Source organism: Crocuta crocuta, unplaced genomic scaffold (genome assembly GCF_008692635.1).
Source record: "Crocuta crocuta isolate KB4526 unplaced genomic scaffold, BGI_CrCroc_1.0 scaffold186, whole genome shotgun sequence".
Classification (NCBI taxonomy): Eukaryota; Metazoa; Chordata; class Mammalia; order Carnivora; family Hyaenidae; genus Crocuta; species Crocuta crocuta.
In genome coordinates, this window is record NW_027551569.1 from 8,389,927 (window position 1) to 8,408,805 (window position 18,879).

General features: G+C 44.6%; 1 protein-coding gene across 3 annotated transcripts in view; it reads left to right on the forward strand.

The window, feature by feature from the left end:
• Window positions 1–18,879, forward strand: part of ZFYVE1 (zinc finger FYVE-type containing 1) — a 49,567-nt gene that overhangs the window by 16,982 nt on the left and 13,706 nt on the right. The window contains exons 3-4 of one of the 3 annotated variants that reach the window (XM_077750630.1): window positions 4,894–5,398; window positions 8,798–9,012. In XM_077750630.1, the coding sequence (XP_077606756.1) occupies window positions 4,894–5,398; window positions 8,798–9,012 (720 nt within the window). Of the gene's footprint in view, window positions 1–4,893; window positions 5,399–8,797; window positions 9,013–17,755; window positions 17,853–17,992; window positions 18,012–18,879 lie in introns of those variants that run through there. The other 2 variants (XM_077750631.1, XM_077750633.1) reach the window with 2 other exon arrangements.

Below are 18,879 nucleotides of genomic sequence, written 5' to 3' on the forward strand. Positions count from 1 at the left end.
CACAGGGGCCAACTTTATAAAAATTTAAAGGACTGTATGATTTTAGTTGGCACAGAGTAGATCCTTTTTGTCTCTAAAGGCCGGAACTGAAAGGACCTCAGTGCTTAGCTACTTTCCTCTAGAGTGTTTTCTGATGCCTTTGGGATTTCACATCAGTGGTCTCTGTGCTCTGTGGAACTTTCCTCCTTCCGAGGCTCTTTCAGTTCCTTCTCCATCTCTTGCTTTTCCCTTTGTAGGGAACAAAGTGGTTTTCCCTCAGAAGAAAGCACATGTGGTTATTCTTTCTGGAATGATTCTCTAAGGGCTGAGCAGGAACTTCTTGACGGAGTCTGTCATTCTCACTGCCTGTGTGGGACAGAGGGTGACTGCTGGACACTTTTCACTGTCATCAGCTGCTCTGAATTCTAAACTGGAACAGTGGAGATCACTGACTTACTGTTATGTTTCATTTTAGAAACTCTGTTTGGAACCCTGTACAGAGTGAAAAGCTTTGTGGGTGAGAGAGAGGTATACTCTGGTTTCTTAAGAACTGATGATGTTAGATGATCACTTTACTAAGAGTCAGCTACAGAGCCAGAGCCAGTATTAATAATACGTTGTTTTGAGGAGAGGAGAGGAGTTTTATCAGAGGCACTCAGGGAGTTAGCTTTCTTCCTTCCTTCCTTCCTTCCTTCTTTCAAGATTTTATTAAATTTTTTTAATGTTATTTATTTTTGAGAGAGACAGAGACAGAGAGACAGAGCATTAGTGGGGGAGGGGCAGAGAGAGAGGGAAACACAGAATCCGAAGCAGGCTCCAGGCTCTGAGCTGTCAGCACAGAGCTTGACGCGGGTTTCGAACCCATGAACCGGAAGATAATGACCTGAGCCAAAGTCGGACGCTTAACCTAAGACTGAGCCACCAGGTGCCCCTATTTATTTACTTTTTAAAGTAATCTCTACACCCAGTGTGGGGCTTGAACCTACAACCATGAGATCGAGAGTCTCATTCTCTACTGACTGAGCCAGGCAGGGGCCCAGAGATCTTTCATGTTTAGGTAGAATCTGTTTAGATCTCCCCACATTGCTGATTTAGTCTCTGAATGAACAAGTTCTGGGCAACAAGCTAGTGCAAGCCCAGGTGCTACTGCTGTGCCCCTGGATGTTTTCACAACAAGCCGGTCTTGAAGGAATCATGGGTAATATTGATCAAGTGTTTACTGTGTGCCAGGCGATGTGCTCTGCCCTTTACCTGCTTTATCTCCCTTGGCCCTCTCAGTATCTCTGGCGGGTAGAGTGTTAGTATCTCATTTCCCTGAGGCCTTAGTAGTGAAGTAACTTTTCCAGGGCCACTCAGCGGCCAAGCCAGGAGTAGAATTTGGGTGTTTCTGTCCAAGAGCTCGGAGGGAAGAGGAGAAGGCAGATGCTGGGGAGGGGAAGCTTTGGAGTAGTGCTCTTGCTGCTGTATAAGGGCCGAGGAGCATTTCAGATGTGCAGAGCTGGGTGGGGTGGCCTGCTCTGGCACAGATCGGAGTCAGGCAGCTCATTTCACTCCAGGAGTGGAGCAGAGGGGGTCATTGATCGCAGACTGGCAGAACGAGTAGAGCGAGCGCCTTGTTCCCTTCTAGCCCCTTCCTTCCCTCATCAGAGGGAATCTTCTTATCTTTTCTTTACCTTCTCCTCCTCCCCCCCCACCCCCTCCCCCCGACTGAAAACCAGTCTTGCTACTGCCTAGGCTGTTCTCTCCTTTCTAGCTCAGGGGAAACTGGCCACAGATTAGGATGATTTGAGTAGTAAAACAGCAGAATAATGTAGAAGGCAGAAGAAGGAAAAGTGAAATATGGTTTCAGTTTGTGAGGCATTTTCTCAATATACCTATTTATTTGACTCGCAACCACTACCCAGTCAGGGAGGGCAAAATGCCTATATCCTCACATTACATGTGAAAAAAAATCACAATCAGTGCATGTTAAATGATCATCCACGGCTTGTCAGTAGAGAAACCAGCCTAGGGTTTTGAGCTCCTCCATCCACCTAGAATTCTTTGCACTGAACTCAGATGCACATGCCCAGCGCAGGACCGTGTATGTTTAACACAGGACACTGGGGGCCCAAATCATACCCCCTCATGCTGGCAGGGAGAGTTTTATTTTCATCCCAAATGAGTTGTGTGTTTATGTATATTACGTATATTGCTTGGTGAAAACTAAATGTAAATCCTGAGACATCTAATTGGGTACTTAAAGGCTCCCACATGCCCCCTTTTCAGGTGCCCACCCTTATGTATCGCAGAGAACAGTTGCTCTGTGGGCTAACAGAGTCACGACAGAGTAGACTTCCGGGGGAGGAAATCCCTAGGCCTAGTCTTCTGCCCCAGGACCGTTTGGAAGGTGCTGGCTCTCAAAGCCGGCCACGCTGACCTTACCTGACTCCTTGCCAGTAGAGCTTTATTGAACTTTTGTTGTCTCTCTTGTGGCTGACCTAGTGGTTTGGAACCAGTGAGTGACCCCAGTCCCAAATGTGCTGTTCCATGTAACTTTTTGTTCTTTCTTCTCAGTTGTCTGGGAGGTCAGTGAGTCCATCACCAGGTGTATCAAATGCTGCTGTGTGTTAAGCCCTATGGAGGATATAGGGCGGGGGGAAAAGTGATGAAGGTACCTAGCAACATGCATGACATCCATTCATTCATTTATTCATTCAGTAGCTAGATATTGAGCCTCTCCTATGTTCCAGGCTGTGTCCCAAATGCTAGGGATGAAAACATAGGATAGAAATGGTTCTGCCCACGTGGATCTAGTGAAGGGCACTGTCATTGCATTCAGTAAATTATTAGCTTTGCCATTAACATTGGGGCTGTTAATAATGTAACAACAGTGATGTTACCAATAGGATCATGAGTAGTTTACTATCTTGATGAGGTTATGAGAAATGAGGGCTCATGTTATCACACCCATGGTCTGTCTACATTTCTCTAATTGCTCTTTATCAAACCAGCAGACTCTTAAGAATCAGGAAGATGTGTTTTCTCTTATGGCTAAAGGATACTGGGTGTAAAGGATTATCACTCCTTGCTGGAGCAGAACATTGCTTATTTAGATTAGGAGCTTTGGCGCTGGGATTCTGTATTCTGAGAGTAGGAACCCTGAGCATCTTTCTGGGGGTCCAGTCTTGGATCTCACTGACACTGGGTCTCTTCTCTCCTGTCCTGACTTTTTAAAGAATTACAATGTTCTTTAAACTGTAAACAGAGGAATTATGGGATGGGTGAATTTTAACCAATACATGAAAAAAACCCAACTTTATTGAGATGTAGTTCATATGACCATATATTTTACCCTTTTAAAGTGTATAATTCAGGGGCACCTGGGTGGCCCAGTCGATTAAACATCCTGACTTCGGCTCAGGTCATGATCTTGCCGTTCATGAGTTTGAGCCCCGCGTTAGGCTCTGTGCTGACAGCTCGGAGCCTGGAGCCTGCTTCAGATTCTGTGTCTTCCTCTCTCTCATCCCTTCCCTTGCTTGCACTCTGTCTCTCAAAAAAAAAAAAATTTTTTTTAAAAAGTGTATAATTCAGTGTTTTTAGTATATTTATAAAGTTGTGCAACCCTTAACACTAGTTCCAGTACATTTTTATCAACTCAGCTAGAAACCCTATATATCCATTAGCAGTCGTTCCCTAGTCCCTTCTTACCCTAGCTATTGGGAGCCACTAATATACTTTCTGTCATTGTGAATCTGCCCATCACGGATATTTCATGTACATGGAATCATAGAATATGTAGTATTTTTGTGTCTGGCTTCTTTCACTTAGTGTGATGTTTTCAGGGTTCATCCATATAGTAGCATGCATCAGTACTTCATTGCTTTTTTATGGTTGAATAATAATACTCTATCTTTGGATACACCATGTTTTGTTTATCCATTCATCAGTTGATGGGCACTGGGTTGTTTCCATCTTTTGGTTATTAGGACTCTTGCTGCCATGAACACTCAGTGTCAGTGTTCAAGTTTTATGTGGACATATGTTTCAGTTCTCTTGGATACATACCTAGGAATTACTGATAGATATGGTTTGACTATTTGAGAAACTGCCATACTGTTTTCCAGAGGAGTTGTGCATTTTACATTCTTACCAGCAGTGAATGCATGAGCAGTGCAGTTCCTCCATATTCCCACCAGTGTTTGATTATCTTTTTTTAAAAAGTACCCTCTACCCCCACCATGGGGCTTGAGCTCACGATCCCAAGATTGAGTTGCATGCTCACTGACTGAGCCAGCCAGGCACCCCTAATAAGTACGTGAAGATTTCTGTTGTTATTTTTTTAAGCTTATTTATTTATTGTTTTTGAGAGAGAAAGTGCAAGTGGGGGAGGAGCAGAGAGAGAGGGAGAGCTGAGAGCCTGACACAGGGCTTGATCTCATGAACTGTGAGATCATGATCTGAGCCAAAACCAAGAGTCAGATACCTAACCGACTGAGCCACCCAGGCACCCCAGGAGCTCTTTAAATATTCTGGACTACTCATCCTTTATTAGAGAAGTGATTTGCAAGTATTTTCTCCTGTTCTTTGGGCTTTCTTTTCACTGTCTGGATGATATCCTTTGTAGAATACAGGTTTTATATGTCATATCTAAGAAACCATTGCCTAATCCAGAGTCATAAAGATTTGCTCCTATGTCGTCTTCTTAAGAATTTTATAGTTGTAGCTTTTTCATGAGCACTAAATTGTACTGCCTGAGGCTTTGAAAGTTCTTAGCTGTTTTCTGGGGGTTAGGCTGGGTGGGAGGCTGTCATCCTGGGGCTTTTCTTCCTTGCCACCTGGACAGCTCATTCAAGGACTTTGACCTTTGGAAGCAGTTGTTGTTCTTGTAGGTTTCCTAACTAGTATACATCTTATATTCCATTTTTTTTGAAGGTAACGAATGAAGAAGACTTTATTAGGAAATTGGACTGCAAACCTGATCAGCATCTGAAGGTGGTTTCCATTTTTGGAAATACCGGTGATGGAAAATCTCATACTCTCAACCATACTTTCTTTTATGGTCGCGAAGTCTTCAAAACGTCCCCTGCCCAGGAGTCCTGCACTGTGGGAGTGTGGGCAGCCTATGACCCAGTCCACAAAGTAGCAGTGATAGACACAGAAGGGCTCTTGGGGGCTACGGTGAATCTCAGCCAGAGAACACGACTGCTGCTTAAGGTCCTGGCCATCTCAGACCTCGTCATCTATCGAACTCATGCAGACCGGCTACATAATGACCTCTTCAAGTTCCTTGGGGACGCCTCCGAAGCTTATCTGAAACACTTCACCAAGGAGCTCAAGGCCACCACTGCCCGCTGTGGCCTGGATGTCCCCTTGTCCACCTTGGGCCCCGCTGTTATCATTTTCCATGAGACTGTGCACACTCAGCTGCTGGGCTCTGGTGAGTAGACCGGGAACTGTGTCACAGATTGACCTTCCTGGGTACATGGAGGCAGCTGCTGGGCTGGAGTAGTAACTTGGTGCTGCTGGATTGCCCAGCAAAATTTCTGCCTGGGCGAGACATGAAGGAGTGTTTAGAGAAAGATGGAGTGAGCAACCAGGTCAAAATCTGCTCAAGGTCAGGATGAGGGTTGAGGATTACAGAGGTCCTTGGTGATCTGGATAAGACCTATTTCCCAGGGATGGTGGGCATGAAAGCCTGATTAGGGTTGGATCAAGAGACAACAGGAGGAGAAGAATTAAGCTTGTGTGTATATTTCACTCTTTCAAAGAGTTCTGTTTCAAAGGGAAGCAGATAAATGAAATGGTAGCTGGAGACTGACGTGGGATTTCAGGAAATTTTCCCTTTTTTGAATTGAAACTGTGAGGTATTGCAGAGATTTGTGTCCTGGTGGGAATGCCTTCACTAGAAAGGGAATGATGCAGAAGGAAGAGAGCAGGACAATTGGAGTGAGGCCTCCGTGGGTGGGTTGGCCTTAGAAGCAGGGACAGTCCTTCCGTAAGCGCCGGAGGGAAGGCAGAGTGTACGGACACGGTTGTAGGTAGTGGGTAGGCGTGGGGTGTATGTGTGGGAGTTATCTTATTGTTTCTATCTCCTTAGAGAAGTAGGAAGCAAAATCATGACCTGAGGGAGGATGAGCGAGCAGGTGCAGCAACAGTAATTGGACACAGGTGGGGGCAATAGTGTCGGCCCCCAACACAGTTCTGCCATTTACCTGTTCCTTCAGTCAGCAGAGTTTCTTAAGTGCACAGTGCCATGTGCTGATCGCTGGAGCACAGAGCTGAAAAAAAGCAGTTCTCGCCTTTGAATAACTCACAGTTCAGTTGGGGAGACCACATGTGGTCTATTCTGTACTGGATGTAGGTCCTGGAGCTGTGGGAGTACAGAGGAAGGACTCTCTCTTTTTTTAATATTTTTGAGAGAATGAGAGTGTGAATGGTGGTAGGGCAGAGAGAGAGGGAGACACAGAATCCGAAGCAGGCTTCAGGTTCTGAGCTGTCAGCACAGAGTCTGAAACGGGGCTTGAGCTCACGAGTCGTGAGATCATGAACTGAGCCGAAGTAGGGTGCTTAAACGACTGAGCCACCCAGGTGCCCCCAGAAGGGGACTCTCTACACCTCCTAAGGGGATCTAGGAAAGAGGAGGTGATGCTTGAACCTTGGACATGTGGCTTGATAGGGCAGTGAGGGAAGGAGGCTCTGGCAAGCCCAAACCCCTGGTGGTCGAAGGAGCAAATTGTGTCCAGGAAACTGCGGGTGGTTCTGTAATAGCTTCCTAAGTTCCGTTCTAGCCCCTCAGTGCATCCTCCACACGGCATCCAGGGTGATCTTTTCATAAGCTTTGTTTATAATTTAGATCGTGTCATACTGCTTACAAGCTGTCAGTGGCTTTCACTACAAACTAGTTCTGGTGTCCTTTACTCTGAGTCCTGTCTGTGTCTCTGAACTCCTTCTGTTTATCTCCCTGATCCCTCCCACTGCCTGCCCCCACTCTGTGCATGTGTGCATATGTGATATTTGTGTACGCTCCATCTAGTAGCCATGTCAGCCTCTTCTGTGTTGCTCCGTTTGCATATGCTACTCTGTCTGCCTGGAACACTGTTCCCTCAGCAGGCCATACTTGAGATTCAATTCAGCTCTCACCGGCTTGGAGCCCTGGCTCACTGTCCCTGTAAAGTGGTCCTTCTTCCTGCACCCCAGCGGTTACGCTCTGTTCATTTGCATCTGCAGTCATCCTGTGTGCTTGCTTGCTTGTTTTTGTTTCTTTCCCATTAGAGTGGAAACTCCACCAAGGCAGGAACCTTGCCTGTCTTGTTCACTGCTCTATCTAAAGAGTCTGGATGAGTGCTTGACACACGGTTGCTTCTCATCAGATGATTGTTGGATGAGTAAGTGATGAGGCTTGTTGTATCTGAAGCACAGATTGTACAGGAGGAAATGGCGGAGCTGCTTGGGGGTCAGATTGCGGATGCCTTGACTCAGTTCTGAAGTATGACAGGAGCCCCGGACGGATTTTAACCAGGGAGTTATATGTTCAGATCTATATTTTCAAAAGATGCCACGGCTGCCTGTTGCAGGATGAACTAGAGAGGCATGCTTCAAGCCAGAGGCAGGGAGATCACCAGGATGTTACTACCATGCTGGACGAGAAGTGATGGGGCCAAGCTGGGGCAGTGGCATGTATGGAGGTAGTGGACAGACTGGGGCCAAATGAAGGCCTGGGTCTAACAGGAAGATGAGAAATCTAAATGTTCCAGCAGGTGGACTCTGAGGTAAGGAGAGAAGACTGGAAATGCTGACTTTTAGATGACTTCCGTGATCTGCATTTTTATGCCACTTTGGAATTTTACAACTTTGGTAAAGGGAAGGTTTAGTTTCTAGCTCAGGGTTTTGAAATAACGAGTCCTTCATAAATACATATACGTACATATATACGTGTGTATGTGTATATATATATGCATGTATATATATATATTTTTTTTGCCTTATACCATCTACTGCGCTAGGTGGTTTTTATTTTTTTAACTTTTATTTTCTTAAATTTTATTTATTTGAGAGATAGAGTGAGAACAAGCACAAGGGAGGGGCAGAGAGAATCCCATGCAGGCTTCGCGCTGTCACCATGGATCTTGGGATCCTGATGTGAGCCAAAATCAAGAGCCAGATGCTCAACTGACTGAGCCACCCTGGTGCCCCTAGCTATTTATATTAAATGCTCATTAGTAGGTGACTGGTTAAATATGCCCATAGAATGGAAGATGATGTAGCTATTAAAAATAATAAGGAACTTCTCAGAGTATATCATGAAAAGGACAGATACTTACAGTATGTTATTCAGTGATACAAGCAAGTTGCCTCTATGTGTTGGTAAGTGTGCAGGAAAAAAGTCTGAAAGGGTAAACATTGAACTGTAGCCACCTCTGGGAAGGAAGTGGAAGGGAGCACAGGAAATCTATTTCTTTCCTTCTATGCTTTAACATGTTTGGATTTTTGTACAATGAGCAGATTTAAAAAAAAAAAAAAGACTTTCCCTGAAGTATAATGTACATACAGAAAAGTGCACATCATGCCAAAAGTGTATATAATGTGATGAATTTCACATCCTGGATGTACCTGTGAAATCAATATCAGATTGTGACAGGCCAGCACCCACTTCATGGGGGAGCCCTGCACATGCTCCCTTCTAGGCAAGGCTACCCTGAATTCTAACAGTGTAGATTAGTTCTGTCCGCAGGTATACTTTACATACAGAGTCGGACTGCACACTACTTTTATAGTGAAAGGCAGATTTTCTTTTTAAAAGGAGGGTCATTGTTCATGTGCCCTTTTCCCTGTCCAGATCACCCCTCAGAGGTGCCAGAAAAGCTCATCCAGGACCGGTTCCGGAAGCTCGGCCGCTTCCCTGAAGCCTTCAGCTCCATTCACTACAAGGGAACGAGGACCTACAACCCTCCCACGGACTTCTCCGGGCTTCGGCGCGCTCTAGAGCAGCAGCTGGAGAACAACACCACGCGTTCTCCCCGGCACCCGGGGGTCATCTTCAAAGCCCTGAAGGTCAGTTGGCTCCTGCCTTCCAGGTGCTTCTCACCGGGGCACCAGTGGGTGGTGAGAACGCGCCGCTCCCATGTTGTTGCTGCTAAGGATTCCAAGCTGGGGCTGGAAAGACAGGTGGTGAGGCGAGGAAGTGCATGAGTGAGGCTGACAAGTGCTGAGTGAGCTCTTCCTGCTGGGAGCTTGAGTCTAGAGGAATCTTGGGTGACAATTAAAACGTGATGGGGTCCCCACGCCACAGAAAAACCGGGCTTTAAGAGGATAGGAAAAAGCATTCATTTCTGCATGGTGTGGCCCAGCCCTGGTGAGTTGACCTCATACTGAGGCTCAGTTATCTGAACAGGATTCTTTTTTTTTTTAAACCTATATTAATTTATTCAAGAAGGCAACTTGTGGTTATCATTATATATGGAAAGCCAGTAGCACAGGTAGAAGTTTCCTAAGACAAAAAAGGACACAGACACACTGTGACAGTAAGTGCTGTTTATTGTATATCACCATTCAGAGGACTGTGTATGAATTAGTTGGTTCAGTTCTTACACCACCAGGACGCCTGGCTGGCTCAGTCAGTAGAGTGTGTGACTCTTGATCTCGGGGTTGTGGGTTCGAGCCCCACGTCGGTGTAGAGATTACTTAAAAATAAAATCTTGAGGCACCTGGGTGGCTCAGTCGGTTGAGTGTCTGATTCTTGGTTGAGGCTAAGGTCAGGATCTCAGTTTCGTGGGTTCGAGCCCCACATGGGGCTCTGTGCTGGCAGCTCAGAACTTGCTTGGGATTCTCTCTCTCCCTCTCTCTTTGCCCCTTCTCCACTCATGCAGTTTCTGTCTCTCTCAAATAAATAAAAAGTTAAAAAAATAAAATCTTTATAAAGAAAAAAAATCCTGGAGTGCCTGAGTGGCTTAGTTGGTTAAGCGTCCGACTTCAGCTCAGGTCATGGTCTCACAGTTCATGGGTTTAAGCCCTGCATCAGGCTCTGTGATGACAGCTCAGAGCCTGGAGCCTGCTTTGTATTCTGTGTCTCCCTCTCTCTCTGACCCTCCCCCACTCATGTTCTGTCTGTCTCTCTCTCTCGAAAATAAACAAAAAAAAAAAAAAAGAAAAAATCTCACATCACCTCCTCATTTTACAGATGAGAAGACTGAGGCACAGAGCGGTGAAGTAGTCGGTTACACAGTTACTAAGTGGCAGCAGGTCTACACACTGGCTGGTTTAGNCATGGAAGGAAAGTAGGGTTTTTTTTTTCTTTATTTAAAAGGGGCATTAGCAAGTGTTCAGGGGATGATAAAGATAGTGCTGTTACCTAAGTGGGACTTTCTCTTTAATAGAATTTTGAAATTTTGAAAATGAACTTATTTATATATTTTTAAAGTTTACTCATTTTACGTGTGTGTGTGTGTGTATGGAGTGGAGGAGAGAGAGAGGGAACACAGCGGGGGACGAGCAGAGAAAGAGGAGGTGGAGAGAGAGAATCTCCATGTGGGGTTTGATCTAACAAACCATGAGATCATGACCTGAGGTGAAATCAAGAGTCGGACATTTAAGCAACTGAGCCACCCAGGCGTCCCCAAATTTCTCTATTAAAAATAATAACAAAATTATATGTCATAAAAGTTCTCCTTTTTCTAGGTTATATTCTCCTTTAAAACAAAATTTTTTTTAACATTTATTCATTTTTGAGAGACAGAGAGACAGCACAAGCAGGGGAGGAACAGAGAGAGAGGGAGACACAGAATCTGAAACAGGCTCCAGGCTTTGAGCTGTCAGCACAGAGCCCGATGAGGGGCTCGAACTTGCAAACCATGAGATCATGACCTGAGCTGAAGCCAGATGCTTAACTGACTGAACCACCCAGGCGCCCCGCGGTTATATTCTCTTGAAATAAATTGTGTCTAAAGCGTGTGTGTGTGTGTATGTGTATCTACGCAGCCATCACTTTTCTGTCATTTCACATAGTTGGATGTGGAATCCTATTTAAGTATTTTTACTTATTCATTATCTTTTTTTTCTATTTTGCCTGTTTTTAGTATTACAGGGATTTTACTTCAACACAGTCTCTTATTTCTTTTACTCTTCTTGATAATTCATCAAGTGGATCCTTGCGAGTGCTGCTTCCTTTTTGCAGTGTGCTCTTTGCCTTGCGCTCACCGCCGAGTTACCTGCCTGCAGGCTGAGGACGGAGAAGGAAGGGAGCAGTACTGCGGGTGTTGGGGAATGACAAGATTGGAGCTAGGGATGTGAGGACACCCTGAGGATTAGGGGATGTAGGCTGGGCTGGGAGGGATAGGAAGGAAGGTGTAGGAGAAAGGGGTTTGGCATCCGATGTGGCAGGCTGTGGTGCACACTGGAACATGTTTTGGGCATTTACGGATTTGCCCAATCCATGGAGTTTTTTTTTTTTTTTTTAATTTTTAAAAGTTTTTTTTATCTTGAGAGAGTGCAAGTAGGGGAGAGGCAGAGAGAGAATCCCAAGCAGGCTCTGCACTGTTAGTGCAGAGCCCAGTGGGGGGCTTGGGCTTGAACCCATAAACCATGAGATTGTAACCCGAGCTGAAGTTGGATGGATGCTTAACCGACTGCGCCACCCCAAGCGCCCCCTCCATGGGTTTTTAAAAGGTTTGTATTGGGGTACAATGTACACAAGTAGTGAATATGGGTAAATTGTATATGAGAGTTTCTTATACTGTTCTTTAAACTTTTCTAGAAGTTTGAAATTATATCAAAAGGAAAAGTGACCCTTTAAAGAAAGTTTGTGGGTGTGTTTTTTGTTTTTTTTTTACATATAATTTATTGTCAAATTGGTTTCCATACAATGCCCCAAAGTGTGTGGTTTTTGCATCGTGTTTGCTTTAGGCTGGATATTTGTGTCCTCCCAGGATTTATATGTTGAAACCCTGATGCCTGATATGATAGTATTGGAGAGCCTTTGGGAGGTGGTTGGGTCCTGAGGATGGAGCTCTCATGAATGAGATTAATTTCTTAGAACGAAGCCTCAGAGAACTCCCTCGCCCCTTCCACCAAGCGAGGGCGCAGTACAGAGGCACCATCTGTAAACCAGGAAGCAGGCCTTCACCGGAACCTGACCTTGCTGGTGTGCAGATCTTGAGCTTCCAGCCACCAGATCTGTGAGAAGTACATTTCCATTGTTTGGAAGCTATCCAGTCCGTGGTATTTTGTTTTAGCAGCCTGCACGGACTAAAGATGGTGCTTAGGAGCTTGGGTTCTGGGGTCAGACGTGTTGGAATTCCAGTTCTGCCACTTACCATCCAGTTGGTCTTGGGAACTTTAGTTTATTTGTTCATCGGTTCATTCATTCATTCAAAAAATAAAAGAGTGCATCTATGTGCCAGGTAGAGTCTGAGGTGCTGGAAATACGGTGAACAAGATAGACAATAACCTTTGTCCTTAGAGTATTTCTTCATACCTTTCTCCTCATCTGTAAAATAGGGATAACAAAAGAATGTTCCTCGGGAGCCTGGGTTGCTCAATTCGTTGAGCGTCTTGACTCTTGATTTCAGCTTAGGTCATGTTCTCATGGTTTGTGGGGTTGAGCCCTGCTTGGGATTCTCTCTCTTTCTCTGCCCCTCCCCTGTTCTTGCTTGCCTGCTCTCTCTCAAAATAAGTAAATAAAACTTAAAAGAAAAAAAAAAAGAATGTTCCTGCTGAAGTTGAGCTGAGGATTAAATGAGAGCAACACACTTGATGAAACAAAGCGCTTGGTGTATGGTAAATGTTCAGTAAGTGTTCAGTGGTGTGGATGATTCTGAGAAGAAACCTATGGAAAATGATTGTATTTGAATAATTCATGAAATACTTCCAGTTAGGTTTGAGGTTAGAGTACACTTAAATGTACTGGCTGATGTCCTTGAAGTGCCTCAAAGGTAGTCACAGTGGAAGATTCCACCAGGTATTGCAGACATCCTCAAAAGAGGCAGAATCCATGCCCTTTTATACAAAGAGCTGTAAAGTTGATCAGTATACATTACAGTTTTTTTTAATGTTTATTTATTTTTGAGAGAGAGAAAGAGAGAGAGAGAGAGTGAGCGTGCAAGCAGGGGAGGGCAGAGAGAGAGAGGGAGACACAGCATCTGAAGCAGGCTCCAGGCTCTGAGCTGTCCTCACAGAGCCCGACGTGGGGCTTGAACTCACGAACTGTGAGAACATGACCTGAGCCAAAGTTGGAGGCTTAACTGACTGAGCCCCCAGGCACCCTGATCAGTATACATTTTAATGACAAGGCCAGTGGCTGGGTTCTAGAGTTCCTTAGGTTTTCTCTAAGCTAACCCAGCTTAATGTTTAAATTAGACTGTCAGGGACACAGAGTGCTGTAAGCAGTAATTAGCGCTCAGGGAGTTTTACCCTCAGGAGATTTGGATGTCCTACTCCAGGCCAGTTTGTTAGGCAAGTTTGAGAAAAATAGTTCCACTCTATGTGCAGGAGTTGGTATGGTTCATGAAGTTTTCTGTAAACGCACTGAGCCTGGTCCCCTGGAGTTGCGTTGATTCTTGGTAACTGGGGTCTGGGGTGTTTCACTTGGACCCTGCATTCTGTCTTTGGGGTGGAGACCCAGGACCTGCTGCTTCTCTCCATGGGCAGCAGTTATCTGTTTAAACATGTGTTTTTGGCTCTCCTCAGGGAATTGTGGGGTTCTTGCAACGTGCTGAAATCCTGGAAAAATTTGTTCCTGTCGTTTTTGATTGTTGCTTTTTAAATTTCTTATGTCAGAAGTTGTTACTCTTCTGATTATCATTTTGATAGAAAGCCACTTCTGAGGTTTGCATTAGGCAAACTGACCCAGTAGAGTTTCATTGCTATTAAAATACACTAACTGAAATCTTCATAGTTCACAGCTGTAGATCATAGAATGGCTCTCCATTTATTTATTTATTTTTAAAGTTTATTTGTTTATCTTGAGAGAGACAGAACAAGTGGGGGAGGGGAAGAGAAAGAGGGAGAGGGAGAGAATCCCAGTGTGAGGCTCGTACTCATGAACTCATGAGATCATGACCTGAGCTGAAACCAGGAGTTGGATGCTTAACCAAGTGAGCCACCCAGGCACCTCTCCATTTAGTTTTCATTTGGTGTTATGTTGTTGTATTTATTTTTACAAGGAGCCTTGAATTCTTTTTGGAGCAGACGAGTGGGGATAGGCATAAACATAAATTATCAACACGAAAATAATTTGTTTGGCTTCCTGCTTCTCCCAGCATTTTCTTTCTCTGTTATTCTTAGCCTTGTCCTGTTCCTCACTAACTCAGTAGAAACACTTCACGAAGGGGTATGTTCTAATATAACAAATGTTAATTTTTTTCCCTATATAATTTTCTCTTTATTATAGATAAGATATACCAGCATATTGTCAGGAAAAAGTATATAAACTTTTAGGAACATAGACAAATCACAAACGAGGGGATCAAAACTGTGATGTGCAAATATAGAAATCTCAGGTCTCTAGGAATCAGAGAAACTCAAATGAAAACCACAGCGGTGTGAGGGCAAACACTGAAAAGTCTGGCAAGAAGATGTCCAAAAGGATGTGAAGCATTGCAGACTCTCACTGACTTCAAGTGCAGGGGTGGGGGTGGAGCCCTGGATGGCGTGGTGGGTTGAGCATTGGACTCTTGATGTCCGCTCAGGTCATGATCCCAGGGTCGTGGGATCCAGCTTTGTGTTGGGCTTTGTGCTGAGCATGGAGCCTGTTTAAGATTCTCTCTCTTTCTTCATCTGCCCTTCTCCCACACTCTCTCTCTAAACAAACAAAACAAAAACAAAAATCAAATCTGCCAACTGAAGTTAAAATTAGTACACCCATGGCACCTGGCTGGCTCAGTTGGTAGAGCGTGTGACTCTTGATCTTGGGGTCGTGAGTTTGAGTCCCATTGAGTGCAGAGATTACTTAAAAAAAAAAAAATTAAAAAAAACTTTTTATGTTTATTTACTATTGAGACAGAGAGAAACAGAGCATGAGCAGGGGAGGGGCAGAGAGAGAGGGAGACAGAATCCAAAGCAGGCTCCAGGCTCTGAGCTGTCAGCACAGAGCCTGACACGGGGCTTGAACTCAAGCTGTGAGATCATGACCTGAGCTGAAGTCGGACACTTAACCGACTGAGCCACCCAGGCGACCCATTATTTTTTTATTTTTAGAAAGAGAGAGAGAGAGAGAGAGAGAGAGAGAGAATCTTAAGCAGGCTGCATGCTGAGCTTGCTTGGGGCTCAATCCCATGACCTGGGATCATGACTTGAGCCAAAATCAAAAGTTGGACACTCAAGTGACTGAGCCACCCTGGTGCTCCTCTTTGATATTTATTTATTTATTCGTTTATTTTAATGTTTATTTTGAGAGACAGAGAGCATGCAAGTGGTGGGGGAAGGAGGCAGACAGAGAAAGAGGGAGAGAGAGAGAATCCCAAGCAGCCTACATGATGTCAGCACAGAACCTGACACGGGGCTGGATCCCATGACCCTGGAATTATGACCTGAGCCTAAATAAGAGTCGGACACTCAATCAGCTGAGCCACCCAGGCACCCCTCTTTGCTACTTATTTTATTTACTATTTGTTTGTTTATTTATTTATGAGAGAGGGTGCAAGTGAGCAAGGGGCAGAGAGTGAGAGAGAGAGAGAGAGAGAGAATCCCACGAGGGGCAGTCCCACAGGAGCAGAAAGAAAGAGAAGGAGAGAGAAGCATGTTTTACCTGAAGCGGGACTCGAGCTCACAGGATGTAGGACTCGAACTCAGCAACTGTGAGATCATGACCTAAGCCGAAGTCAGATGCTTCAACGACTGAGCCTTCCAGGCACCCGCTACTTATTTTAAACAGAGAATTGGGGTCATGGTGTATGTATGTGCAGTTATATACTTTGCTTTGTTCATGGAACATTGAAGCCTAGCTCCCCCCCATGTCATTAAATGTTTTATGAAAATATGTCTTAAAAAAAACTGTATGCTTTTCATTTATAGGGAGGATGGATCATTTTTTACATTTAGTTAATTTTGCTCTTATTTTAGTAGTGGTTTTCATCTTTTTCTTCTGCTGTTTTCCATATATTTAAAGGTATTATTTACATTGTGCCTATTTCCTTAGGATAAATGACTACCCCTGCTACTATTACTGACTGATGTCACCGATTGCTTACTGTGTGCCATGTAGTATGCTCTGCACTGCACGTGTAATAGATTCACTTCATCCTCAAACCTGCTCTGTGAGGGAAAGGTGTGGAGGCACAAAGCTAATTAATTTGCTTGAGATGACTCACTTAGTGAGTGCTGGAGAATTTGGACCAGCTAGTCTGGCTACCAAGTCTATGCTTTTAACCCAGTGGTATATAGTCCTTCTCAATAGTTACTCCACCTCTGAGAAGGACGGAGAGTAGTCATCTTTAAAGTTCCTGATACATGCTGCCAGTTGCCTTTAGAAAGGATAGTCCCATAAATTGTATTTGGTTATTTTAATGTTTAAAAAGTGATTTTTTAATTAAAAAAAGCAATGTGTGTTCATGATATACAATTCAAATAGTATAGAAATGTGTAAGGTACAAGTTAAGGTCCTTCCCCACGCCCATCATAACCATTATTAATACTTGTATATGCTTCTAGACATTTCCAGTGCTATACAAGTATATGTATATAGTGTCTTTACTTTTCTCCCTTAAAGGGATCATATGATTCCTACTATTCTCCAGCTTACTTTGTTTCACTGAATCTTGAATTATCTTTCTCTAGTAGTAGATAAAACATAACTCGTCTCGTCCTTTTTTTTTTTTTTTTTTTAGTGTTTATTTCTGAGAGACAGAGCATGAGTGGGGGGAGGAGTGGTGAGAGAGAATCCCAAGCAGGCTCCATTCTCAGCTCGGAGCCTGACAAGAAGCTGGATCCCATGACCATGAGATCATGACCTGAGCCGAAATCAAGAGTCAGCCACTCCACCGACTGAGCCACCTGGACGCCCCTAAAACATACCTCTTTCTTAATGCAGTTAGTATACTTTACAGAAGTGATCAGCAGTATCTTACACTGGACCTTCCACCTGTCTGATGTAGTACTGTTGGACTCACAGGGAGCCTAAATGCTCCTTTCCATGTTCATTATGGAACAGGAAAGGTGCTGAATAAGAAGGACGGAAGGGTTTGCAGAAGTTGGGGGAAAAGGTCAGCTCAGGTGGCCGCCCCACTGTTTCCTGATTCATCATGCTACCCGATCATTCTTCCTGCCAGTCAGCCACGGTGTGGTCCAGGCCCCGGTCTCTCTTCCAGCAGATTATTTCCTGCTTCTTGACCACTCACTGCTTTGCTCAGGCTCCATGGTAGCAACAGCTCACACTCCTACTGGCAGAGTGTGCCCTCGCTGAGCAGGCAAATCTGTTTAAAGAGCCGTTCAGGTTTCTATTGAATAAGGGAATGAAATACTGAATCAACTTACCTGTATTTATGGTTCTAAATAGGTAAGAGAACCATTTTAAAGTTGAATTCGTATAGGTTTTATAGAATGCCTTCTTTAGCCTCTGATCTTGGCTTTCCAATTATGTCATGTTGGGAGACCTCTATTTATACAGTTATTACATTTGGGAGTTGGGTGGCATCAGTGATTACATAAGAGCCTCCATTTTGAATCAGAAAATTCACTGCTAGACCTTGATGACTGGGACTAACCTTACAGGTTCAGTAGAAGGGGCCATACTGTTGCCAAGGCAACTAAAGTTCAAGATCATCTGGTCTCCAGGCAACCTTTTCTAGAGTTGTCTCAAATGCTCCTCCTAGCTTTCTCTGGAGAAGTCCTTGCCTGCCTTCCTCTAACAGCTTGGGGACCTCAGGAGGAGGAGAGCCCAAGAAAACCTGGAATGACGTGAGGTTTGGAATTTTTGAAAGACAAAGTATATGGATTAGGTGGCAGTTTCTGCACTGGGAAGAAAGGATGATAGTTTCTCTTTACCCTTGTATCTAAAACACACTGACATTGGATCTGTTTTTAACAGTTCTGCTGTTAACAGTCCTCTACTGTTCATTGATGTAAGTCCTCCCGAAGCTTGTTAAGCTCTGATTCATTACTAATACCAGCTCTTCAGTGACTTATGAGGGAGGGGAGATGGGTGACAAGCGTCTGAAGTGATGGGGCTGGTTAACCTAGGAGTTCTTCACTTTCTGATGTCATAAGAGGTCATGGCTGTCCGGCCAGCATAAGCCAGCAGTGACTTTGCCTAGGGCAGGCGGCCCGGGAGGCTCTGCAGGCGCGTGCGCTGTGGAATGGGGCTGCACGTTGCGTCATGCCCAGCCCTGAGATACTTGCTGCCGTTTTTCTGAAGAACTTTCAGAGAACTGAGCCAGGCCACTTGGGTTTGGAACAGAAAGAACCTTGTGCTGCCACCATTCCTGGGCTGCAATTTTATACTTGCTTGGGAGTGGCATCCCCCCTGAATTGGGTCCAGCTGGTGAACTTGGGCTAAAGTTGATATTTTTCCTAAAGGCAACTAGTACTTAGGTGATCTTTTCAGTTACCTGTTTAATAGAAAAGACTCTAGGGTAAAGATGTTCTATTTTGGTTTTTCGTACACCTGTTCAGTAGCCTCTGTGTTCCTTTTTTCCCCTTCCTCTGTTACCCCATTAGATACACACACGTCTTTTTGCAGCTAAATATTCACCCACTGATTCACCCACATTGGCCATAGAGCCTACTAAAGAAATAAAAAATAATGGCACCTGGGTCGGCTTAGTTGGTTGTGTCCAACTCCTGATTTTGGCTCAGGTTATGATCTCACAGTTTGTGAGATTGAGCCCCTCCTCAGGCTCTGCACTGACAGCAGAGCCTCCTTGGGATTCTCCCTCTCCCTCTCCGCCCCTTCCACACGTGTGTGCATTCTCTGTCTCTCTCAAAATAAAC